The sequence below is a fragment of the Podarcis filfolensis genome, assembly GCF_964270895.1.
Source record: "Podarcis filfolensis genome assembly, chromosome: 3".
NCBI classification, from domain to species: domain Eukaryota; kingdom Metazoa; phylum Chordata; class Lepidosauria; order Squamata; family Lacertidae; genus Podarcis; species Podarcis filfolensis.
The window spans coordinates 8,285,884-8,312,688 of NC_139606.1; the positions used below are offsets into that span (position 1 = coordinate 8,285,884).

A 26,805-nucleotide genomic window follows, 5' to 3' on the forward strand; every position below is an offset into this window, starting at 1 on the left:
TTTGTTCTTGCAGCAGCTCTCATGACCTATAAAGGTTTCCAATGATTTTAAGTCTACAATAAAAAATATTACGCATCAAACTGGTTCATCATCAGTTTCCGACTGTATTCATAGGCAAGGAACAATGCACCATTGGCTGGGAACGCTCGAATCATCGTAGGTTTCAGTCCCGAATACAAGGCAAAGACACCTATCAATAAGAGTTAAAATGTTAACAAAAGCTGCTGCTTGGAACCAGTCTCCCTCCTGTTTCTTAAAAGCTTAGGTGCAACTATAGCATTTTTAAAAACGAGGAATAATGGCATTATTTATATATAGAACAGTATAAACTACCCATGACCCTGAGATTAAGTGTCTCATGCTCTACTGCCTTAGCTATCCCCGAGGGCTTACATACTGCTATTCAGAGTAAATCCATTGAAATTAATGGACCCAAGTTAGTTGTAGCCATTAATTTCACTGGGTCTACTCTGAGTAAAAGTTAGTTGCATCCAACCCATACTGCTTAATACCAAAATGGGATTCATTTATGGTGAGGATTGCCTTAAAACAGACATAGGCAAACTCAGCCCTCCAGATGTTTTGGGACTACAACTCCCATCATCCCTAGCTAACAGGACCAGCGGTCAGGGATGATGGGAGCTGTAGTCCCAAAACATCTGGAGGGCCGAGTTTGCCTATGCCTGCCTTAGCAGGAATTAGAGGCAGAGATAATAGAATAGTAGATAACATATAAATAAAAGCAAATATATAAAGGCTATGGAACACAAGACATTTAGTTCTAGGTATAGTCCGCAATTTGTGTCAGTACAGATTCCTTGATATTCCCTGTCCCACAGCCCTGGTTTCGGTTTTATTTTCTAACCTTCTTTCCGGAGCACACTTGCGAACGTTACCATGAAGCCTGCCTGTTTTCCAGCCATGGAAAGAACCTGAATTCTAGATTTGATGCAGTCAATGGGGTATACAGCAATCCAGAGACACAGGCCACCGAAACCGCCGCTGATCATCAGTGCCACAGGACCTACAAAACCAAGCAGAGGTGGGCTAAGACGCCTCGCCATTTGAAGCAAAACATCCATCCGTTTCCCTCACTCTAGTAGTGTAAAAACAAATTCTACACACACACACACACACACACACACACAGAGGGATTGGGCCACGACATGCACAAACACTACAAGATGCATTAAATCTCCGAGGGGAGGTCAGCAGGCAGATATACCGTATTTTTTGCTCTATTGGACGCACCGGACCATAGGAGGGGGAGAACAGGGGAAAAAATTTTTTTTCCCTTGTTCTCCCCCTCTAAAACAAGGTGCGTTCTGTGCATTCAAGGTGCGTTCACCCGAAGCCTCCGGAGCCCGGCGCTCAGCTCTGGAGGCTTTGGGTTCCTTTCAACCTGCTCTTTGGAGCTGGCGGGGGGGGGGAGCGCTGCTTTCCCCCTCCGCCAGCCCCAAAGACCAGGTGGGGGAACAGCAGGAAGGCGGCGCTCAGCCTCCCCGCTGTCCCCCGAGCTTGTGGGGCTGGCGGTGGGGAGATGTGCTGCTTTCCCCACCGCCAGCCTCCAAACCAGGTCAGGTTTGGAGGCTGCTATCCGCAAGCCTTGGGAGCCCGGCGGGAACTCCTGCCGGGCTCCCAAGGCTTGCAGATATCTGCCCGAAGCCCGGGGCGCGCTGCGCAGTGCTCCCTGGACTTCGGGATGCAAGCTGCTATCCACAAGCCTTGGGAGCCTGGCAGGAACTCCCGCGGAGCTCCCAAGGCTTGCGGATAGCTTCCTGAAGCCTGGAGAGCGAGAGGGGTCGGTGCGCACCGACCCCTCTCGCTCTCCAGGCTTCAGCGAAAGCCTGCATTTGCTCCATAGGACGCACACACATTTCCCCCCTTCATTTTTGGAGGGGAAAAAGTGCATCCTATAGGGTGAAAAATACGGTAGATTGGACACATGGGGAGTTAATTTTAATCGTATGATACCTGTCTTTCCATTCCTACTTCATTGTCCCTTTGGCCTTTCTTGGGATGTGCTCTCAGCTGAGCCTCTGTGTGTGCTGCTAGCCAGCTGTTGAGATGACTGGTGTCTGCTGTATTGCAGGGAATGAGGAAAACACTTGCCTCTCTCAAATGCTCTTTCTTTGGGGCAGGTGAGACCAAATACAAAACTGAGGAGGATGTGGCGGTGTCAAAGACCAGGTGTACAATTCATCTCTACAACCATAATATACGTAGGATGTGCATCCTCTTAACACCCCATCACTAGTGCTACATGTAAAAATATATTCCAGTAATCCAGTTTCATAAGAAATTGTCCAATTGCCAATCAGTGTATTTTGAAACAACACGGCTGACTGCAGAACCAAGTCGATGCACTTCATAAACATTCATTTATGGAAGGATTGGAAAAGTTTCCTTCCCAACATTAGAAACACTGTAAAAAACCCTATGGAAGGTTGCTCTATCATAACTATTTAGACTCATTTAAACACCCTTAACAAGTCAAACCACATACCTAATTCCTCTTTTGGCCTTCCAAATGCAAAAAACGTTCGGCTCAGTTCATAGCCTCCAAAGAACAAAAAATAGCCTGGGATTTCGCGCAGCAAAGTGCTGGACCAGCCACGGTAGAATCCAAAGGGACCGTCCTTTTTCAGAACACCTTTCACTACTGACCAAACTGTACTAAGAGAGGAACAAGACTGTCAGAACACTTACGTAAACCGAAACTGACTGTGTGAATTATTATTTTTTGAAAGAGGGGGGCCATTTGCTCAAGGCCTTGCACACAAGGCTGGCAGAAGCACAATTAGGTATGTCAAGCTCCTGTCCTAGAACATGGTGAGATAATGAAATGTCCAGTCACTGGTTATCTCAGATGAAAATTTTCGTCCTGAGTTGCCAAAGCCCTTGTAAGATATGCCAAGGATGGCAGTCTGAGCTCTAGATACATCTGAGGCCAAGCTCTACAGCAGGGCTTCCCAAACTTAAGTCTCCAGCTGTTTTTGGACTACAACACCCATCATCCCTGACCATCATCCTGCTAGCTAGGGATGATGGGAGTTGTAGTCTCAAAACAGCTGGAGGACCAAGTTTGGAAAACACTGCTCTACAGGAATAAGTGAATCACAGCCTCCTGTTGAAGGGAGAAACTTGCCATAATTAGGATAGATGCATGGGGATCCTTGAATAAACAGCCCATCTTTATGAAATCACCATCTCTTATAATAATAATAATTTATTATTTGTACCCCGCCCATCTGGCTGGGTTTCCCCAGCCACTCTGGGCGGCTTCCACAGAGACCAAAAATGTGGTGTGGGCAGGGATACACACACACAACTGCCCAAGCTTATCACTGGGCCTTTTACTGCTTCTGGACTGGGATGTGGCCTATTCAGGCCAGGCAACAACTCTGTATATATAAAATAATTCCATTCCCATACAGGAGATTCTTGAGCACTTGCCATTGCAGAAGCCAAACAGCCAGGGGGGAATTCCGAGCTTTAATTCTCTGCCATGCCTTTGCTTGCAATTCAGCTACAGCAAAGATGCCTCATCCCCAAGACTGAGGCAGCAATTCAAACTCTGTTTCAGGCAGCAATCATGGCAGCCTTTTATCCGAAGGATGATGCTTGCCATCAAGGGCAGCAGAATCTCAGGCCGTGGACCTTGTTAGGTACAGGTAAAGGGACCCCTGACCATTAGGTCCAGTCGTGGCCGACTCTGGGGTTCGGGCGCTCATCTCGCTTTATTGGCCAAGGGAGCCGGCGTACAGCTTCCGGGTCATGTGGCCAGCATGACTAAGCCGCTTGTGGCGAGCCAGAGCAGCGCACGGAAACATCATTTACCTTCCCGCCGGAGCAGTACCTATTTATCTACTTGCACTTTGATGTGCTTTCGAACTGCTAGGTTGGCAGGAGCAGGGACCGAGCAACAGGAGCTCACCCCATCACGGGGATTCGAACCGCCGACCTTCTGATCGGCAAGTCCTAGGCTCTGTGGTTTAACCCACAGCGCCACCCTTGGACCTTGGATGTCTGTTTTCTCCAACCACACCCAACATCGTAGGTGGAGCTGGGTGTGGGGCAGGCGAGGTCATTGCTTTCAAGGAACCACTGGAGCTGAAACTGAGCTCCCAATTATCCTTTTGCAAACTGGGCTCAGCTGGGACAAGCTGCCCTCCATCTGCGTACCAAAGCCGAGGAGAGGGGAGGAGACGCAGGGCTTCTTCCACCCATCAAAAGTTGGCCCTTGGGTGGTGGGGGAGATAGGTTTGCCATCCGCTTGATTTAAACCCTCCCTTTACCACTGCTGTAGGACGCGGGTGGCACAGAGCCTAGGACTTGCCAATCAAAAGGTCAGCGGCTCAAATCCCCGCGACAGGGTGAGCTCCCGTTGCTCGGTCCCTGCTCCTGCCAACCTAGCAGGTCGAAAGCACACCAGTGCAAGCAGATAAATAGGTACCGCTCCGGTTGGAAGGTAAACGGTGTTTCCGTGTGCTGCTCTGGTTTGCCAAAAGCGGCTTAGTCATGCTGGCCACATGACCCGGAAGCTGTACGCCGGCTCCCTCGGCCAGTAAAGCGAGATGAGCGCCGCAACCCCAGAGTTGGCCACGACTGGACCTAATGGTCAGGGGTCCCTTTACCTTTACCACTGCTATTAAAAAACGTCTGTGTTTTACAACACCCCTTTAGACTATCCGGCTCAGCCAGGACTGCTCTGTGCGCTGTTGCAACCTTTATCGTAGCAACGTTATGCCCTCGCATATATTTGCAAAAAACCCAGGAGGGGAAAAAAGGCTCCTACCTTGAGGGAAAAGTGCTACTGGAAGGGGTGGGGATAAGCAGGTGCAAGGCCTGAGATGAATTGGGCCAAAGCATATGCAAGGCTGGATATTAAGAGGGGGAAGAACCAACAAGAGTCTTTGAGACAGGCCCAACGGAAGCAGCAGCTTGCAGCAACAGGAAGGGCACCATCTCTACAAGCAGGGGACATCTTCTCAATACAAAGGATTAGCTGTCAGAACGAGTGTAGGCTGTTGGCTAAGTAACAGAGCTACAAACCAGTATGTCTCTGGTTTAATCTATCCTCTCCCGCGAACTTGCTAGGCAAGTAGCCACACTTATCCTGAACCTACCCATCTGCAACATGAGGGGGATGAGAATACGGACATAGACTTCCGGGTTGGCGCCATTGTTTAATGGCGGATTCCCTCCGAGCTCCGGAGGGAATCGGCTCCGTAGCGTCTGGGTCTGGCCGCTGCGGCGAAGCGGAGACCCTTAAAATCACAGGCGCGGATGCCTGTGAACACAGAGACTCGGCGGGCACCATTTGCGCCCCCCCAATCCGCGACGGAGCCTTTTTAAAGGCTTCGGAACGGAGGCAGGGTGGGGCGTGGTGCTGAGAGTACTCCCTCGCCTACGGAGTGAAGCCGCAAGCCATTGACAGAGAGCGCCAACTTCTTCCAAGACCGATTGGACTCTAAAATACAAACCCGTGAGTAATACGGAGATTGGAATCTTAAAATTTTTTAATTTTGGATTTGGAACGAGCGGGAAGGGGCTAAAAAGGAAGTCCACCCCCCCCCTCTTTGTAAACAATTTAAAGCAAAGGACTGGGCAGCTAAGGTCGAGAGAATTTGTTTCTTGTTTCTTTTTAATGAAAGATCCTGACTTCACGGTATTGACACTATAAGAAGATTTACTGGAGGATAAAAAGAATTTTGGGAGCTGAAATTTCACCCCCCCCCCCGAGACCCGGGAACGTCCTATGAGAAAGCCTGTTGTATTGAGGATTTTGACAGCTGTCAAGTGAGCTGTCAGCTGGAAAAAGAGAACATTGTTTCTGCTGTTTTTGCTGGTTTATTTGGTACAACTTGTTGAAAATAAGGAGAGTTGATACAAAATAACTGGACTTTTGGTTTGGAGCCGAAAGGAACATTAAGGAACTAAAATCCCCCTAGAGGGGTAACAGGGACACTACACCACAAAAATGGCTGGAGTATGTAAAATCCAAGCAGAATTGGACAGAGCACTCGTTCTCTTGGGAAACTTGCAAGATGAATACAATGCTTTGTCTACAGAGGTATCATTACTACACTGGACAGTAAACAACAGTTTTGAGCCTGATAAGGACTTGAAACAGGAAGCCTATTTAACTGAACAAATAAATGAAACTGAAAGTGTAGATATGATGGAGCAATATGTTGTTTTTGAAGAAAATGAAGGAGGAGCAGGAGATTTGCAGGAGTCAAAGGAGAGTTACAATATGAGGCCTGACATGATGATAAAAAAGGACAATAAAAATTGGATGTGGAAAGCCTGGTCTGAATGGGACTTTGGAAAATGGAGAGATCCCCTTTGGAGGAGATCTGAAGACCTGAGGATTACAAATTTGTTGAAAGTGAAAGCTGGAGCTTTGGGGACATATGGATCTGAAAGAAATTTGAAACAAGAGTTGGAGTACCCCATAGGCTTTGTTTTTAAGTATGGAGGACTGGCTGGAAGCAACATGGAGCCTGTTGGGCCGGAGCCCCTCCGAGACTTGGGGCTTAACATCAAGGACTATCAAAGAGACCGGCAGAAAGGAACTGAGAGAGATATAAGGGCCTCGGACGTGAGATCTCCAGGCTAAATAAATAGCATAAAGACTGATGGATATTGGTTGGGGACTGGAACCGGGAGAAGGGTGGGTGGAGGTTGGGAATCCAAAGGGTACATAAGGATAATTTGCTTTTTATATTTTGTTAGTGGTAAGGAAATTGGGTAAATCGTGGAAGGGAAATTTTGGTCGACTTTAGGAAAAAGGCTTAAGAATAATTAATGAGGTATAAGTATTGATGTGTGATTTTAATAAGGTAAAATTGGTTTTTTCTTTTTAAATTGATTGAAAATAAGGCTGTTAGAAATAAATTGAGGAAATGGAAAAAAGAAGTAAAGTAAAACAATAGTACGTTAGAACAAATGTTTAAGTTAAGGTAAAGAAATAAGTTAAGGACTTGCTGAACTGACAATTTAAATTGGAATACAAGAAGGGGAGGTGTGAGGAGGTCTGAGAAATAAGGTTAAGAATAATAAGTATCAGAAATTTTATGTGGTTTTTTCTATTTTTTTTTCTTCTTTGTTTAGTTTTGAATATTATGTATTTTTGTGTTTTTTTCTTTTTTTCTTTTCTGTTTTGTTTTGTGTATTTCTTGTTTTTGTTTGTTGTGTGTTTCTGGAAAATGCCAATAAATATTTAATAATAATAAAAAAAAGAGAATACGGACATAGTTGTAAGGGCAACGCATGCGAAACAGTCTGAATGCTCAAAAGGAGTGTGCAGAAACGTTAAGTATTACTGTTAATGGCTTTGGGGAATGCGCACTTAACAGATTTCATTGAGTACAGCACGAAGCAGTGTTCTGGACAGGAGCTTCTAAACCAGGGGTTGGCAAAGCTTTTGTGGCTTGGGCTGGTTCACGGTCCCGCAGACGCCACAGTGGGCCAGAGTGTGTGCGCGCACAACCACTATTTCCGGCATAGCTGTCAACTTACAGATTTGAAAATAAGGGACCAGCAGCCTCAAAAATAAGGGATCAGCAGCCAAAATAAGGGATTTTCCAAGCACAGGCATGTTCAACTTCTGAGCCCCTCTGAGCCAAAGGCAGAAAGCCCAGCCAGCAGCCAAACGAAGCCTCAAGGAAAACGACTGTCACCTCTCCGCTGGGAAGCGCTGAGCAAAAGCGAGTCCCCAGGCAACGCGGCCGATTTGATCAGCACAAGGCATGCAAGCTCCACCCCCCAGTCGTTCTTAGACTCCTTATTGGGTGAGCAACGCAGCCAAGCAACACAGTTGGAGCCTCCCTCCTCCCTGGCCGGCAGGGAGGGAGGGAGGGAGAGGAGCTGCTTCCTTTGAAACCTGGGAAATTTAAGGGACATCATCCATAAGGGATAGCAGAGGGACACGGCGCTGGGATAAGGGAGTTTCCCGCCAAATAAGGGACGATTGACAGCTATGATTTCCAGAGGAGGTGTGAGGAGCTTCCTGCAGCCAATTGGAAGCCGGCCAGCATTGCGGAAGGTAGTCCCCACTCTGCTCCGTGCCGGTTTAGCATGGCACACGGGAGCCAACCGACCGAGCGGGAGCGGGGGTCTATAGGCCGGTTAAACGACCCCCCATGGGCTGCTTATGGCCAATGGGCCTTAGGTTGCTGACCCCTGTTCTAAACAATACTTACTTGTGTCCATGCACGATCTTCCCAGATAACTGCATTTCGTGCATGGCCTGCAGGCGACACTTCACAAGTTCTGTGGGACAGAGGACCAAGGTGGCAAAGGCAGAAGCAAAGGAGCCAGCGGCAGCATTTTGAAGGTCACTGCAAGAAAGACAAATAGTATTTGGCACACAGGAGTCAGAAGCTTTGACTTGCAACACACCGGTGGCCATGCAGAGTTCCAGTTCTCGCTGCAGAGGAGCACCTTATAACAACAGAGTGGTCCCAAACACACAAGCAGGGGACACTGTTAGTACAAGGATCAGGGCATCTGGCTTCCAGTGCAGTATCAGGATAGGAAGATATGTATTGAATCAAGTACTGTATTTTTCGCCCTATAGGACGCACTTTTCCCCCCTGCAAAAATGAAGGGGAAATGTGTGTGCGTCCTATGGGGCGAATGCAGGCTTTCGCACCAACCCCTCTCGCTCTCCAGGCTTCAGGAAGCTATCCGCAAGCCTTGGGAGCCCGCGGGAGTTCCCGCCAGGCTCCCACGGCTTGCGGAGAGCTGCCTGCATCCCGAAGCCTGTGGCGCGCTGAGCTCGGGCTTCCCCCGCCCCAGCCCGGCGCCTGGGGGGGAAATAATTTTTTTTCCTTTATTTCCCCCCAAAAAAACTAGGTGCGCCCTATGGGCCGGTGCGCCCTATGGGGCGAAAAATACGGCAGTCCATCCCAGCTGTCAGGCAGGATATGGTATAACCAAAGTATCACTGGCAGATGCCTTTCCTGCCAAACTCCTCTAGCAAACTTCTAAGGAATTTCCCAGCCACAAGAAGCAACTTATTCCATAAAGCTACACTGGGGTGATTCCAACTAAGACTCAAAACAGATTCACTAAAATTAATGGACCGAAATTAGTCATTTCCATTGGTTTCAGTGGGTCCACTCTGACAAACATTGGATACAACTCAATTATCTTAAAATTTCATTTACATCCTCTCTCCTTCAATTGTCCTTTCTCTGTTAAACATGTTTGAGATCAGAATCACATACAGCTAATATATTTCTTCATATGCTGATGTTGCTTTTGTTTCTCCATAAATGTTCTGTTATATAAAATATTAATGTATTATTATATTATTCCCGCCCCCTTTTCCTTATGCCATGGGTAGGCAAACTAAGGCCCAGGGGCTGGATCTGGACCAATCACCTTCTAAATCCGGCCGTTGGATGGTCCGGGAATCAGCATGTTTTTACATGAGTAGAATGTGTGCTTTTATTTAAAATGCATCTCTGGGTTATTTGGAATTCATTCATTTTTTTCCCTTTTCAAACTATAGTCCGGCCCCCGACAAGATCTGAGGGACAGTGGACTGGCCCCCTGCTGAAAAAGTTTGCTGACCCCTGCCTTATGCATTGTATGTTTTTCTCCAAGTTGCTTGGAGACCTTCAGGTGCCAAGCAGCTAAGAAGTTTAAAAAATAAAAAATACAATACAGTGGTACCTCGGGTTACAGACACTTCAGGTTACAGACTCTGCTAACCCAAAATAGTACCTTGGGTTAAGAACTTTGCTTCAGGATGAGAACAGAAATCGCGCGGCGGCGGCGACAGCAGCAGCAGGAGGCCCCATTAGCTAAAGTGGTACCTCAGGTTAAGAACAGTTTCAGGTTAAGAAAGGACCTCCAGAACGAATTAAGTTCTTAACCCAAGGTACCACTGTAAAATAATCAAGCCATACATTGTGCAGCTAGTAAAAGGACTGTGCTCCTAGCCCTGCCTGTTTTGATACTTATTTTTAGCATCTCCTAGTGACAAGAATGGTATATGAGGGAATAGAAAAGTCAGTCACCAACCTCAACTGTGCTTTCCTGTCTAGTCCAACGATTCTCCTCACAATGTTTTGGCAAAAGCCGTAACACATGAAGAGCACTGCGTTTTCAGCAATGTTAGCGACCAGAGCCGGGGTGGTGCCCTTGTAGAAGCCTCGAAACCCCACTTGCTTGTAAGTCTTCACAAAACAGTCCACAAGCCCTCGGTACATGGCAGGGAATGTCTGCATTTTCACCTTGGCGGTGTCGAATGGCTGGCCAGTAATCACACAGGCAGTGCCTCCTGCACAAAAAAACAGCAATCATTTGCAAACATGAGAAGCCTTCCTGCGACAGTACAAATTTAATCTCTTCACTCACCAATGCCCCTTATGGATTAAGGTTTTAAATAAGTTTCCTTAAGTAATATATTGTTTCAGCTATATTTCGTAAACCATCCTGGAATCTTAACAGAGGAAGGGCAGTTTTTAAAAAAAAAATGAAACAAAGCAAATAAAGCAAAATGAAACGAGTTTCTGAGAGAGCTAAAATTATGATTGAGAAAAAGCGATGTGTCATGCTTAAAAGTAGCAACTGCTAGAATGAATAGGCACTGCACTACTTAATTCCACAGAATAAAGGTAAAGGTAAAGGGACCCCTGACCATTAGATCCAGTCATGGCTGACTCTGGGGTTGCGGCGCTCATCTCGCTTTATTGGCCGAGGGAGCCGGCGTACAGCTTCCGAGTCATGTCCCCAGCATGACTAAGACCAGAGCAGCGCATGGAAACGCCGTTTACCTTCCCGCTGGAGCGGTACCTATTTATCTACTTGCACTTTGACGTGCTTTCAAACTGCTAGGTTGGCAGGCGCAGGGACTGAGCAATGGGAGCTCACCCTGTCATGGGGATTCGAACCGCTGACCTTCTGATCGGCAAGTCCTAGGCTCTGTGGTTTAACCCACAGCGCCACCCGCGTCCCTTATTCCACAGAATACTACCAGTTAATTTCCTTTCAGTACAAATGCACGCACTGCAAAGCTGTAATATCAAGAGCCAGAATGACTTGAGTCCAACAGTACAGTGGTACCTCGGTTCTTGAACGAAATCTGTTCCGGAAGCCCGTTCAGTTTCCGAAACATTTGAAAACCGAGGCATGGCTTCCCATTGGTTGCAAGAGCTTCTTGCACTCAGTGGAAGCTGCATCGCACGTTCGGGTTGCAAAAATCATTTGAAAACGGAAGCATTTACGCTTTTGCAGATGACCTAGTTCTGACATTACAGGAGCCGGAGTCTAGTTTGAAAAGAGTACTACAACTGATTCAAAACTTTGGTCGAGTGGCAGGATTTAAGTTAAATAAGCAAAAAACTAAAGTTTTGGGGAAAAACATGACAGATATTGAGTTGGAACAGCTTCAGAAAGAGACAGAACTAAATGTGGTTAAAAAAGTTAAATACCTAGGGGTAAACATAACAGCAAAAAATCTGAGTTTATTTAAAGATAATTATGAAAAATGTTGGTCAGAGATTAAGAGAGACTTGGATAGTTGGTCAAGACTAAAACTTTCTTTGTTAGGCCGAATAGCTGCCATCAAGATGAATGTATTGCCAAAAATGTTATTTTTGTTTCAGACACTGCAGATTGTAGACAAGACAGAGTGCTTCCGGAAGTGGCAGAAAGATATTTCTAAATTTGTCTGGCAGGGCAAAAAGCCCAGAATCAAATTTAAAATATTAACAGATGCGAAAGAAAGAGGGGGCTTTGCCCTGCCAGATTTAAAGTTGTATTATGAAGCTGCAGCTTTCTGCTGGTTAAAAGATTGGTTACTTCTTGAAGATACGGATGTCTTGGATTTGGAAGGTTTTAATAATGCGTTTGGATGGCATGCATATTTATGGTATGATAAAGCTAAGATAAATAAGGCCTTCAAGAACCATATTGTCAGAAAATCAGTTTTTAATGTCTGGACAAAATATAAAGACTTACTGGAGAATAAAACTCCGAGGTGGCTGTCACCCCTGGAGGCTAAGGCTCGGAAAAGAGCCAATATGGAGGCCAACTGGCCAAAATATTGGGAGATAATAGAAAAGGATGGTGACAACTGGAAATTGCAGAGTTTAGAAAAGATGAGAGACAAAGTGCGAGACTGGTTACACTATGCTCAGATTAAAGAAGTGTTTAAAAATGACAAAAAGCTAGGATTCCAAGTGGAAAAGTCAAAGTTAGAAACTGAACTGTTAGAACCTAAGACTAAGGTACTTTCAAGAATGTATAACTTGCTGCTGAAATGGAACACACATGACGAAATGGTAAAATCAACAATGATAAAATGGGCGCAGGATATTGGGTATAATATTATGTTTGAAGATTGGGAAAGGTTGTGGACCTCTGGGCTGAACTTCACTGCATGTAATGCGTTGAAGGAAAATGTGATGAAAATGATGTATAGATGGTACATGACCCCTGTTAAACTGGCTAAAATATACCATTCGTCTGATAGCAAATGTTGGAAATGTAAGGAAAATGAAGGAACATTTTTTCACCTCTGGTGGACCTGCCCTAGAGTGAAGGCCTTTTGGGAGAAGATATATAATGAATTAAAAAAGGTGTTTAAATACACCTTTACTAAGAAATCAGAGGCCTTTCTCCTGGGTATTGTCGGCCAGAGTGTGTTAAAAGAGGACAGAACATTCTTTTTGTACGCAACAACAGCAGCAAGAATATTAATTGCCAAGAATTGGAAAACTCAGGAGCTACCCACTGTGGAAGAATGGCAGATGCAACTGATGGACTATATGCAATTAGCCGAGATGACCGGCAGAATTCGAGACCAGGGAGAAGAAAGGATGGAAGAAGACTGGAGGAAATTTAAGATTTATTTACAAAAATATTGTAATTTGGCTGAGTGCTGAATCGGATGCCAGTGCAGACAATTGTCTACCATTAAATTAGATTTAAGGCTGAATTATATGTCAAACCAAATTAAGATTATTAATTAAGATGAGTTAAATGATAATTTGTTTGAAATTAATTTAATAATGATGTAAGTGTATGCGGGAGGTGTGGGGGAGTCCCATGTAACAATTGAGAGATGTTAAATGGACAATGATAAGTGCTTATCTAATATATGCTTTATTTGAAAACTTTAATAAATATATTATAAAAAAAAAAAAAAGAAAACGGAAGCATTTACTTCTGGGTTTTCAGCTTTCGAGAACTGAAATGTACAACGGAGGCATTTGGGACCCGAGGTTCCATTGTAGTTAAATAGCCACATCCTCTCTGAACTACTGTACTTCAGCGTTGTCAGGGGGTGGGGGAGAGGGATGGGATAGCCTCACTATGAGGCCCTGAGCTCCTTGGGAAAACAATGGGACACGTGTAAGAAATGTAATATAATAACAACCTGATACTATATGATGCTTCTTCTGAACAGTGTTTGCAAAACAGTGGGCAGCAACAGCCTGACTTTTTCCTAATCCTCATCCCCCCCTCCCAGTGCGCAGTGCACACACACATTGGTGCAAAATGCCTTGTTGTTGTTGTTGTTTAGTTGTTTAGTCGTGTCCGACTCTTCGTGACCCCATGGACCAGAGCACGCCAGGCACTCCTGTCTTCCACTGCCTCCTGCAGTTTAGTCAAACTCATGTTTGTAGCTTCGAGAACACTGTCCAACCATCTCGTCCTCTGTCGTCCCCTTCTCCTTGTGCCCTCCATCTTTCCCAACATCAGGGTCTTTTCCAGGGAGTCTTCTCTTCTCATGAGGTGGCCAAAGTATTGGAGCCTCAGCTTCACGATCTGTCCTTCCAGTGAGCACTCAGGGTTGATTTCCTTAAGAATGGAGAGGTTTGAACTTCTTGCAGTCCATGGGACTCTCAAGAGTCTCCTCCAACACCATAATCAATTCTTCGGCGATCAGCCTTCTTTATGGTCCTGCTCTCACTTCCATACATCACTACTGGGAAAACCATAGCTTTAACTATACGGACCTTTGTTGGCAGGGTGATGTCTCTGCTTTTTAAGATGCTGTCTAGGTTTGTCATCGCTTTTCTCCCAAGAAGCAGGCGTCTTTTAATTTCATGGCTGCTGACACTATCTGCAGTGATCATGGAGCCCAAGAAAGTAAAATCTCTCACTGCCTCCATTTCTTCGCCTTCTATTTGCCAGGAGGTGATGGGCCCAGTGGCCATGATCTTCAGTTTTTTGATGTTGAGCTTCAGACCATATTTTGCGCTCTCCTCTTTCACCCTCATTAATTTGTCCTCACTTTCTGCCATCAAGGTTGTGTCATCTGCATAGAGACCTATACTGTGGAGGCACTGTCTCCCTAAGGCCAAAGGCCCAGAGTGGCTGAATTTGGAGAAAATAGTGCTGGCTTCACTCCTGGCCCATGAAACCATGCTCCCCCAAGCCGGCCCACACAAAAAGCTTGATTCCCACACCTTAAACAAATCCATGCCTCATGGAGGCTCCCCAGAGCAAAGCTATGTACCCAGCCAAAAATAAGTGTTTGTCCTGAAGTCAATGGCGGAGCGTAGGCCGGCGCTGCCCAAGGCAGGTGCACTTCTGGGGGGGGGCGCTCGGGTGCCCGGAGCGTAGTGTGTGCCCTGCCGCCAGGGATGGAGCGAACCGTCTATGGGGCCAGAGCGAGCCGCCCATGGCAAACATTTGGCACACCGCCCGCCCGCGACTCCCAAGCCTCCCCCAAGCTGTCAAAATGAAGGCGGAAGGGGGAAATATCGCCGGCAAAGTGGTGCAGCTCCCCCCTTTCCCCCAACAGCTTGGGGGAAGCTTGAGAGTTGTGGGCGCACCGAATGTCACCTGGGACGGGCACCTGGGACGGTCCGCCCACCTTCCCAGACCCCTGCCTGCAGTCACAGCTCTTGGCAGCCATTCTGAACTTGGAGAGCTGTTGAGCAGCTAGCAATTGTGAAAAGCAACCGTGCCCAACTTATTGCTAGAACAGTTGCCTCTTTTTTGCTAGGAGAGGGAAGATACAACGACAACAACAAAAGCAACATCAGCAGGTTTGATGTTTAGGCTGACTTTCAAAGAAAAATTAACAGCTGTTCTTGTGAAACAATGCTATTACCTTAAAAAAAACCCTGTGATTTATTTTATCCTCACCACAGCACTGTGAAGGAGGTTAGCCTGACAGTAACTCAACATCACCTAATAAGCTACATGGCTTAGTGATGATTTGAACCCGGGTCTTGAAGCTCCTAGTCTGGCACTCAACTGGGTTCCTGACTGGAGATGCCTGCAATTACAGTGGGCAGGCAGTGGGAGAAACTTTTATATAAAACAAAACACTTTTATATAAAATAAAATACACCCTGATGAAATAAAAAACCAGTAAGATGCTATTTACACAGGAGTACTCTTGGAATATTTGTCTGCAGACCAATAGGAGGTCAACTGACTGGTGTACTAATCTTGTATTGGTTCAATAACGCGAAACACAGAAAACAAATTTATCTTGTCTCTGGTTGCCTTTATTGCTCAACTTTTATTTCTGACGTATTTTGAAATGTTCATGAAAGCTAACAAGAAGTGAATTCAGAGCCACAGCTGGAAAACTATTAAGACAGAGACGTTTACACTTTTACCTTTCAGCAATTGCCAAGATTTCACTGAAGGAAAGCACCACAACAGAAGCTGGTGATGCATGGTGAAGTCAACATGTTCTCTCCCTCAGCACTTTTAAGGCCCTGCATTGCTGTCACCTGGAGAAGGGCTATCAGTTTCTAAAGGATCTTGCGAAAATAGGATTTCCTCAGACTTACCTACAGCCCCTGCTGTGAGGTCAATGGCAGCTTGGATGACAGGGTTTGTTTTCATGTTTCCCACTGGTTTTGTGGTGGCTCTAAATCATCAAGTTTGCTGCAGCCCACAGGGAGATATGATGGGTACCTCTAAAAGGGTGAAAAGAAGAAAATGATTGTGCCTGCACATTGAACAACATCAAATGAAAGAATGCAAGGATTAACAAACATAAAACAAGACTTGAGTATGATATAGTTTTAGATTTTAGACTTAAAGTTATGAGAAAAATAAAGTACACCCTCTTTGAATTCTGTAGTTTCTTAGCAGGTCTTAAAATTAGGTTAATACAACCTCAGGTGAACAACACCACATGACATATTACACTGTGGGCCAATATTTCTCCATAACAGGAGGCTGGGAGACAACAACATCACCTTGCTGAGGGTAAGAATCTTACCAATATCAACAACCCACCAGTGTCACACATACACACTCAAAACTTTATCCAGTTGTCATCCCCATACATCTAGGCCTGTCATGAGTGTATGTACATATTTATACAAATTATTGTATGCATGGATATGATAGTTTAAAATACATTAAGATTCAGGGGCCAGGAGAAGGCTGTAAGAATGTATTTTCCCTTTATTAAATAAACAATCTAGGTAGATTAGGAACATTACAGACAAAAAGTGCACTATAAAAGGGAAGAATTTAGCACACACTAAACTGTGCTGCAGTAACATTATCCTATAATCCCATGTGTTTCCCCCAATCCCTCGAATTCCTAATGCAACCTACTTAAACACAAGTACTAGTTAAGTCATACTGGTTCTGCAAGAATTGCCAAAATCAAATGATTCAGACAAAGCCAAATTAAAAAGTGCAACGGGGAACATTTTCATGCATCAACTGTACTCAACCCTTACCAAAGTGAGCCTGCAAAACAAAAGAAAAAAACTTGAACATCCTTTCCAGTAACAACACAGGCGGGGAACAGCTTTTTTTAAAAAAAGAGATTGTTGTACAATCCTTAAGCATTCAATATTTAAAAAAAAAACTTTATCCCCATCAACACCATCAGTCCAGTGCCAGGACTGGAGTGCCCTATGTCTGGATGGAAAGGGGAAGCTCATGTAGTCAATTAACCACTTTGGTTAATCAATTAGTTATTGTTTTTGATTATTAACAAATAAACCACTTTTACTGCCACAAAAAATGGATTTCTAGCCTCTTTCCCAGTTTCGGAAGTTGCTGCCATTCCAACAGAAAAACAACTCAGCAATCTCTTTAGAGGGGATGGGAAGCTTACTATTGTACTGTAATCTCAACTACCAAAACCAAAAGGATACCATACCTATGGGTGGATTTGAACTAGTGAAAAGCACTTATTGCTGATGTAAGTAAGATGACACACCCAATTTTCAGTGTTCTCCCCTATCACTCTCATGCCCAACTTTCCATAGGCATCTGGTTGGACGTAGAAATCGTTAAAAATGATTGCCAAGTGCAATCATTTAATATCATCATTTAACATTATAATTGTTTAGCATTGCCAGAAGGTCAGACTAAAAACTTTGGTTTCCCTAAAGCGCTTTATGTGCATCTTCATCAAGTGCAGACTTGCCAAGCCCCCAACGTAACAGCAGATGTGAATCCCTCACACCCAAAACCACATTTTAAAGACCTGCCACCGGAGAAATTTGCAGAAAATTAAGTTGCATCCCCTAAAATGACATGCCTGCTGCCGCCAAAGCAAGGGCACCGGGCAAGTTTGGGGGCCTTGCGAGGCGCAGAGGCGCAAGGGGGCTTCGGGGCTTCCCAGGCAGGATTACGCACGGGCGGAAAATGCGCGCTCGGCCTGGGGTCTCGCAACAGCCGCTCTCCAAGGGGCGCCCGGCTCGGCCGGCTGGTGCGCCACGTGGGCGCCTGTTGCTGCAGCAGCAGCGCGCCCCCCTCGCCGCCTTACCTGCAGCCGCTGCGCCTCGCCGCCCGCTCGCCCGCATCGCCCGCCCCGGACCCCTCGGGTTGCCCTCCGCGGATCCTTTATAAAGCAGCCGGCTTTGGAGGCGCGCGCCCGGCAAAAAGAGAAGCCGGAGGAGGAGCTGCTGCTGCGCGGCCTGGGAAGCGGAACCCGACGCCCGCCCCGGCAGGGGGCGAAGCTGGCCGGCGGCTCCGCAGTCGCCCGGGAGGCGGGAACGGGGGCGGGCGCCCAGGCGGGCTGGGAAAGAGGCCTCCGAGTCTGCGCTCCAAGCGATGGACCCCCATAACCTCTCCAGAGAGAGAGTGTATACACACACACACACACACACACACATGTGTATATATGTGTCTATGTTTCTGTGTGTGTGTGTGTATATATATATATATATATATATATGTATATATATGTATATATATGTATATGGAAAGGTAAAGGGACCCCTGACCATTAGGTCCAGTCGTGACCGACTCTGGGGTTGCGGTGCTCATCTCGCTTTACTGGCCGAGGGAGCCGGCGTACAGCTTCCGGGTCATGTGGTCAATGTGGTTCTGGCAAACCAGAGCAGCGCACAGAAACGCCGTTTACCTTCCCGCCAGAGCGGTACCTATTTATCTACTTGCACTTCGTGCTTTCGAACTGCTAGGTTGGCAGGAGCAGGGACCGAGCAACGGGAGCTCATCCTGTCGCGGGGATTCGAACCACCAACCTTCTGATCGGCAAGTCCTAGGCTCTGTGGTTTAACCCACAGTGCCACCCGCGTCCCTTTGGAATTTCCTAGGCCCTCACTAAAACACTTTTAAGAAGTTGACTAAAAAACATTATTCCAGCAAGCCAACTCAGACAATAATTTAGTTATGCATACTTGTCTTGAATTTGTTTTCTGTGCATTATTGATAATTTTATAGTAATTTTTGGACATTGTTTAGAGATTTTTGAAAGTGATCCATACATTAATGAAATACATTAACCACCTGTGTCCCTCAGAGATTTTATATATATATATATATATATATATATATATATATATATATATATATATATATATATATAAATATATATATATATAAAATTTTCTGTTTTACAATTTAAAGTACTCATTTTTACATCCTTAAGATATCAGTGACTTCCCTTCTTCACTTTCCATGGTTCATTTTACATATCATAAATCCCTGCATATTTTACAAAAACTATACCATTCAGTATTCCATTATTACATTCAATATAACTTAATTACACTGTTGAATTTATCTTAATGCTGCCAGCGTTTTCAGCTGTACAGTCATACCTCGGGTTGAATGTGCTTCAAGTTGAGCGCTTTCGGGTTGTGCTCCGCGGCAACCCGGAAGTAATGGAGCACGTTACTTCCAGGTTTCGCCGCTCGTACCGACGCAGATGCTCAAAATGACGTCACACGCATGCGCGGAAGCAGCAAAACACGACCTATGCACATGCAGATGCGCCATCGCTTCTTACGTTCCATTCAGGATGCAAACGGGGCTCCAGAACAGATCCCGTTCGCATCCTGAGGTACTGTACACTGTTATTTCTCATATATTCAATACAGGTTTTCCAATCTTCTCTAAACATATGTTCTTCTTGTTCTCTTATTCTATATATTAAGTCTGTGAGCTGCGCATATTCTGTCAATTTAAGTTGCCATTCTTTAGTTGGGACCTTGCTCGTTTTCCATTTTGGGGCTGACAAAACACGGGCCGCAGTAGTGGCATATATAAATAACCTTTTTTGACACGTGGGAATTTCAGTCTGAATTATCCCCAACAGAAAGGACTCTTTTTTCCATTTCATTATGCATCATTTTATAATGGTTTTTTTGTTCTTTCAATCTGTCAAAGGTCTCGGCTTTCAAAACCTGCCCCCTGGAAGGAAGAAAAGTGTGCCCATAAGAGTAGCTTCTTGCACAGCCCTCCTTTTCATTTTGCTATTAATCTATTTTAATTCCCATCAGAGTTTTACCATATCTTGCATACAAATACAAAATAAGTGGCATACTGTCAGAGCTACCCTAGGTCCCAGCTCACAAAGGACCAACGCTGCTTCGTTGTTAAGTATAAAAGTCTTTATTGAAGTTCAGTTTCACTTCCAGAGCCGCAGCGCGCAGCTCTACGTCTCAACTGTCAGACCGCTGATGCTCCGTCTGAGTCTCCTCCCCCTTGACACCAATTTAAGATTCTAGCCGTGCTCCACCTTCTCCGCTGCTCCTTCCTCCTCTGGGTCCGCCTGCCCGCCGGGGTTCCGCCCTTTCTAGCCTCTTCTCCCGCTGATTCCCCTGAGCCTTCTCCCTCCCTCCGGCGGGCTTTAGGAGCTGGTTCCCCATCCGGGTCTCCTGCTGTTCCGCGCGCCTGCACATTTGAACTTGGCGCGCGCGCCCAGCCAGCAGCTTTCCTTCTGACCGTTCCACTGCTGCTGTCACTGCTTCCCCCTTCGGGGGGGCTAGCTGCAACTGACCTCCCCTCCGTTGGAGGCGTGGTCAGCCCTGACTCCCTCTCTGGAGGAGACACTGCCCCTGACACATGTGACTCTTCCCCCCCACTACGCTCTGGTGGGGAAACTGGTCCCGATCCTTCACTGCTGCTTTGGGGTTCCCCTCTGGCTCCTTGTTTCTGGTGCGTCCCCCCTGGGACCCCCCTTGCCCTGACCATCGGCGCCCCCTTCTGGGAATCTTCTGATTCGCTGGAGAAGCTCATGGAATCTCTCGGGCCACTGTCATACTCCCCTACGCTGCCCTCGGATTCTTCCCCTTCGCTCTCCAATTCCTCTCTCCCCAGTGCTCCTGCTCCTGATTCCCTGACACATACGTAAAGAATGCAGTGTTTGTCATGTAAGCATATAACTAATAAAAGTGTCCTTTCTAATTGTTCTTACACCGCCTTTGTTACGACTACTGTACTGCTATTGTACTAGAAGTATGTTGTGCAGGTCTTTCACTCCGTGCTTAAAAATAAACATTTTCCCTTCACTATTTATTGCTGTGTTTATAGAACTGCATCACAAGTGCAACAGCTTGTGCGATGTTTCTGCACCAGTTTCAAAGGGGTTGAAACAGCCACCACACCATGCATTTTAAAATTAAGTTGCCCTCTTGTGACCAAACTGGAGAGCTGAGGAAATGTTAAAGAACCTGAACTGGAAATGAAACAGAATACATAACAGTTTGACTTTCTAACTGTAGCATGCAAGGGAAAGGTTAAGGACCCCTGGATGGTTAAGTCCAGTCAAAGGCAACTATGGAGTTGCGGCATTCATCTCGCTTTCAGGCTGAGGGAACTGGTGTTTGTCCACAGGCAGCTTTCCGGGTTATGTGGCCAGCAGGACTATACCGCTTCTGGTGCACGGAGGACTGTGATGGAATCCAGAGTGCACAGAAAATGCCATTTGCCTTCCCGCCGCAGTGGTATCTATTTAACTACTTGCACTAGTATGCATGTGAACCCACCCTTGAAACCTCAGATATTTAACAGAACACTATGTGGGTTAAACCACAGAGCCTAGGGCTTGCCGATTAGAAGGTTGGTGGTTCGAATCCCTGTGATGGGGTGAGCTCCCGTTGCTCGGTCCCTGCTCCTGCCAACCTAGCAGTTCAAAAGCACGTCAAAGTGCAAGTAGATAAACAGGTACCACTCTGGCGGGAAGGTAAACGGCGTTTCCGTGCGCTGCTCTGGTTCGCCAGAAGCGGCTTATTCATTCTGGCCACATGACCCGGAAGCTGTACGCCGGCTCCCTCGGCCAGTAAAGCGAGGTGAGCGCCGCAACCCCAGAGTCGGCCACAACTGGACCTAATGGTCAGAGGTCCCTTTACCTTTAAAGCCGGTTCTGTCTGCAAAAATCTTCACAGAAAATTTCATAGTTTCAGACTACTAATCTATACAGTTCATAATCACGATTCAATAAGGCTAGGCTTTTGTCCTTCAGGAGAAACATTAAAATACACTTGATCTGACTTTTAAATGATCTTTTATTGCTTTCCAGAAAATAGAACAATGAAAACAACAAAAGAAATAAAAAATCCACCCTCAAGGAATAGGACAAGAGGAGTCACAGCATTAGTCCTAAACATCCATGCAGTTACCTCTATGCTGCTAAACTTTTATATGACTATGCCCACAGATTTGGTGGTGTTTAGGACAGTTCCTCTAGCTTATATTGCCACTAAAAGAAACATTATTAATTATTTGTATCTCTGGCAACTCTTTTAAAAGGAAAGCGACCCATAGAAAAACTTGGCCTGTTGTTACCACGCTTTCTTGAAGGCTGGCTCCTAGCTTTATAATCCCTCCAAACCTGTGCTTAATTTTGTGCTTTACCGAATTTTGGCCAGGCTTCTTCGTTCCCCGGCCCTCATTCCCGCAAGTGTGCTGGTCAACTCTACAAAGCGGACCTTTATCACTTTTCCTCCTCATATCTGGTTATTTTTGTGCAGCCTCCAGGTGTCAAAAATTGCCTTCGGTTGGGATATTTGTTTGGTTTGATGCAAACTGGAAGAAGCAGTGACAGGCAGAAAGGAGGGGTGTTGCATTTTTCACCATGATCAGGGTATGCAAATAATCCTTCCCTACCTGCCTCAAAAAAAAATCACAAACCTTTTCATGCAGGTTTTCTTTCCTTTCTTTTTTTCCTCACAAAAGAATCCCACATTTTTATTGTGCATATGGTATCTAGGTTTGATGTGTAAAATATTGATAAGCACAGAGGAGAGGGAAGAAAGGGTAGAAAAGGAAAATACCAATGTGGAAGGGGAGGGGGGAGAATAAAGCCATACCATTAGCAAATACAAGCTCATACAATGAGGTTTCCAAGATAAAATAAGTGTTTTCGTTTTGTTTTTTACATTGAAATAACCATACAGAGTTTGTGAAATTTGCCAGAATATATTTTTTTTAAAGTAAAAACTAACAAAAAAGCCACAAGCAAGGACTTTGCAGGACAGAGGTTGAACAGAAAATTTGGGGTGGGGTGAAAAGCGTGAAAAGACTTTTACTGTCAAGTAGCATCTATCGGAGAGCAAGATGAACAGGGTGCATTACACAGAAGGACAAAGAAAGGGTGATTTAATCACAGGTTCTGGAAACTTGGATGGGTGGGAAATGAAAAGAGATGAAAGGCAAAAGAACACTTGTTTGGTCACGTTAAAAAAATTGCCTTTAGTAATGAGCCACCATTACTACGTAGGTGGCACTGTGGATTAAACCACAGAGCCTAGGACTTGCCAATCAGAAGGTCGGCGGTTCAAATCCCCGCGACGGGGTGAGCTCCCGTTGCTCAGTCCCTGCTCCTGCCAACCTAGCAGTTTGAAAGCATGTCAAAGTGCAAGTAGATAAATAGGTACCGCTCTGGCGGTAAGGTAAACGGCGTTTCCGTGTGCTGCTCTGGTTCGCCAGAAGCGGCCTAGTCATGCTGGCCACATGACCCAGAAGCTGTATGCCGGCTCCCTCGGCCAGTAAAGCGAGATGAGCGCTGAAACCCCAGAGTCGGTCATGACGGGACCTAACGGTCAGGGGTCCCTTTACCTTTACCTTACCATGGCTCTTCTATTTAAAGTTTTATGTACTATGGCCTACCTGCCTGGATCTTTTTTCCTTTTTCTTTAAAAATGTTAACGTATCCAGATTCTTTCTAAGTTTATGACTTGGCAGTTGTGTCTGTTAGGAGACAGTTCCCTCCAAGCAATGAAGATGCCATCTTATTCCCCAAGGAGAGAATAGTTAATGGCTTCCCAGTAGGAAAAGCCACCAATTCATCAAAGAAAACAGAACCTTTTTATTATTCCCCCCCCACAAAAAAAACTATATTTGCCCAGTTTGGAGACAAACCAAAGAGAGAAGTTCTTTGGGCCAAGACTAGGAGACATCACCTTCTCAAAGGTTGCTTTGTTTCCTGGGAAATGGGTCTTCAAAAAACACCAAGACAGATACCCCTCAGCAGTCTCTGAAGTGATGCTGAAAGCATTTTAACAGTCACTCTTCCAAAGTTTAATTGTTTTGTCGTTTTCTAGAGCTGCTGAGGCAATGATGTTCTCTGTTGGATGGCAAGCTGTAGAGATCACAACATCCGTATGCCCTTGCAGCTTCTGTACAATCTCTTTTGTTTGGAGGTTCCAAATGTAAACCAGGTTGTCCTCTGAACCAGACACGATCCACTTTCCACCAGTAACAGAGAAGTTGGCAAAGATGCAGTACTTCTCGGTCTTGTGGCCTGTGTAGGTCTTTAGGCACTTGCCTTTGCTGTAGTCCCAAAGCTTAAGAGTGTTGTCCAGCGTTGCAGCTAGAATATATTTGCCATTGGGAGAGAACTTCACAAAAGACACAGGGGGGTTGTCATCATCAACCAGTGTTTTCAAGCACTGTCCTGATGCTGTATCCCAGATTCGGCAGAGGCCATCATAGCTGCTGGACACTATCAGGGAGCCATCACGGTTAAAGTGCACTGCTGAAACTGGGTCAGAATGGGCTGGCAAGGTTTTTAGGCACTTCCCGGTTTTGACTTCCCATATCTTCACACTCTCATCAAAGGATCCTGAGACAACGAGGTTGGACTGTGGATTGAAATTGCAGCAGAAGGCATAATTGCTGTGCCCCTGCAGGGTTTTCAAGCATTTCCCTGAGCTCACATCCCAAATTTTGAGAGTTTTGTCATCCGAGGCAGATACAAGGAGGTTTGAATCAGATGACCAAGCGACATCAGAGATTTCCAGCTTGTGGCCAGATATGGTTTTCTCAAATTTGCCGTCATAGGCACCCCAGATTTTTATAAGTGTATCGGCTGAAGAACTGGCCAGCCACTCCCCATTGGGACTGAATTTCACTGATGAGACAGCTTTTGTGTGTCCTGCCAGCGTGAACTTCAGGGCATAGTTTGGTTTTATAGGGGCAGGCTTGCCCTGATTGGTTGAGGAGGTTGTTGATTGTGTTTTGGTTGATTCTGAATCTGGCTTCTCTTCCGTTGCCATGGCTGTGAAAACTAGCAAGCCAGGATCTGGGCACTTCACAGGATGTAAGTGCAAGCCAGTTCAAAGGAGGGTGTGTGTCTCCAAGTGGGCTGGGGCAACTTCAGAGCTTCAAATTCTCCACTCAGCTATTAAGCTCACTGGCTACGACCTTGGGGACCCAGTCACTGCCTCTCAGCCTCTTATGTACTGAAGTTCTCACCCTGGGCCAGCAAGAGGATACTGTAGATAGTTTTCACTCAGATCCACATATGCAAATAAGGGATTGAAAGTGACGTCCAGTGATTGGATAGTTACAGAAAATGGTTACTGTTGCGTTGTAGTGGAGCTCTATATAAGCAGGCTGGCTGAACCCTTCAGTTCAGTTCTGTTCTGGCCTGTGAATAAACAAGAGCTGTTTGAAGAATCGCTGTGTCTTCTGATATGTTCACCCACAACTTAACACAGCCTGACCTACGTCACATGGTTGCTGTGCAGATAGAATAGGGAGGTGGGCGGAAAGAACCACGTACACCACTTTGAGCTCCCTTAAAAGCACGGCTAGAGGCGCCGCTCTTGCTGCCGCCGCCTTCACCTCAGCGCTCGGTGAGAACAGCAGCAGCACCTCACTTGAGGAAGAGGGGATACCCAGGGCCTCACGCAGGTGCACTGAACAGACCCAGCTGGGAAAAAGCGACGCACACTCACGGCACCTGCGCTCGCTGCAACTCGAGGAAAACTGACGGTAGCAGCGGCAGCTTTGTGCAGGTCTTCCGTGTTTATACTAAAGCATGCCTTTAAAGCACATTGCAAACACAGTTTCCTCTCCCCCTCCTCCAAATTCTGGGCACTGTAGTTTGTTAAGGGTTACTGCAAATTGTAATTCTGTGAGGGCTAAACTACAGTGCCCAGAATTCTTTGGTGGTGGTGAACATCCTTTGGATGTGCTTTAAAGATGTAGCATGTAGGAAGCAGTTGTGTGACTTCTGTCCCTTGAAATGTCACGGGGCTTGCCCCGTGGGTTATAATTGTAAAGTTCTGGAGAATCTAGATGAGATCCAGAATTTTCACTCCCTTAGGATTTCCCCAAACTCGTGCCACAGCTCTTCCATACTGGTGCAAACCAATTCTATGCTTGCTCACCTGGAGTTCCCACCCATTTTAACGGAACTTTCTCTCAGTCTAAAATCCCAGCCTTATTCTGCTGACTTGTCATCGCTTGACAAATGCACCCATTGGCAGCACGAGCAGGTTTTCTTTGAAGTATGTTCAACAAACTCTCCTTAAAGGTAAAGGTAAAGGTACCCCTGCCCGTACGGGCTAGTCTTGCCAGACTCTAGGGTTGTGCGCTCATCTCACTTTAGAGGCCGGGAGCCAGCGCTGTCTGAAGACACTTTCGGGTCACGTGGCCAGCGTGACAAGCTGCATCTGGCGAGCCAGCGCAGCACATGGAACGCCGTTTACCTTCCCGTTGGTAAGCGGTCCCTATTTATCTACTTGCACCCGGGGGTGCTTTCGAACTGCTAGGTTGGCAGGCGCTGGGACCGAGCGACGGGAGCGCACCCCGCCGCGGGGATTTGAACCGCCGACCATGCGATCGGCAAGTCCTAGGTGCTGAGGTTTTACCCACAGCGCCACCCGCGTCCCTGAACTCTCCTTAGTGAACAGTAAAAAAGGAAATAATCAAATGGAAGGAAATAAACAAATGAAGGGCAAGTCAGTATGGAGAGAAAGGAAAGGGGAGGATGGGGAAGGAGAAAGAGATGCATGAAGCATGAAAGGAAAATCTCTGACAGTAGGAGGGGTTCGACAGTGGAACAGTTTTTAAGCAGAGGTTGGCTGACCATCTGTCATGGAGGCTTTAGCTGTGATTCCTGCATGGCAGGGGGTTGGGCTAGATGACCCTCGAGGTCCCTTCCAGCTCCACAATCCTCTGATTCTATGACCTGCAACGAGAAACTGGGTCGACTTACCTAAATGTACGCCCGTAGCCGCTCGGGGGAAGCGTGCTGAATCCATAAAGCACCCTATTTACGAAATGCCCATAAGGACAGGAGGAAGAAATAGCCAAATACGGATTTATAGGACGCTTGGCTCTAGGTCTTCTTTAGGGCACGAT

The 26,805-nt window shown here is 46.1% G+C and overlaps 2 protein-coding genes across 3 annotated transcripts; both read right to left on the reverse strand.

The window, feature by feature from the left end:
• On the reverse strand, window positions 1–26,798 carry SLC25A15 (solute carrier family 25 member 15). 2 transcript variants are annotated; one of them, XM_083606736.1, is made up of 7 exons: window positions 26,660–26,798; window positions 15,783–15,911; window positions 10,042–10,300; window positions 8,211–8,348; window positions 2,507–2,676; window positions 866–1,024; window positions 1–190 (listed from the first exon to the last, which is right to left on the reverse strand). In XM_083606736.1, exons 2-7 carry the CDS (start codon window positions 15,835–15,837, stop codon window positions 69–71), a joined length of 903 nt encoding a protein of 300 aa, XP_083462862.1. In that variant the 5' UTR covers window positions 15,838–15,911; window positions 26,660–26,798; the 3' UTR covers window positions 1–68. The 2 variants fall into 2 exon arrangements, with proteins under 2 accessions (XP_083462862.1, XP_083462861.1); XM_083606735.1 differs by lacking the exon at window positions 26,660–26,798 and adding an exon at window positions 17,732–17,945.
• Window positions 23,502–26,792, reverse strand: LOC310759452 (WD repeat-containing protein 5-like). Its single transcript, XM_083606724.1, has 2 exons — window positions 26,660–26,792; window positions 23,502–25,084 (listed from the first exon to the last, which is right to left on the reverse strand). The coding sequence occupies exon 2, from the start codon at window positions 24,708–24,710 to the stop codon at window positions 23,712–23,714; it is 999 nt and encodes a 332-aa protein (XP_083462850.1). The 5' UTR covers window positions 24,711–25,084; window positions 26,660–26,792; the 3' UTR covers window positions 23,502–23,711.
• Window positions 26,799–26,805: the final 7 nt, after the last annotated feature.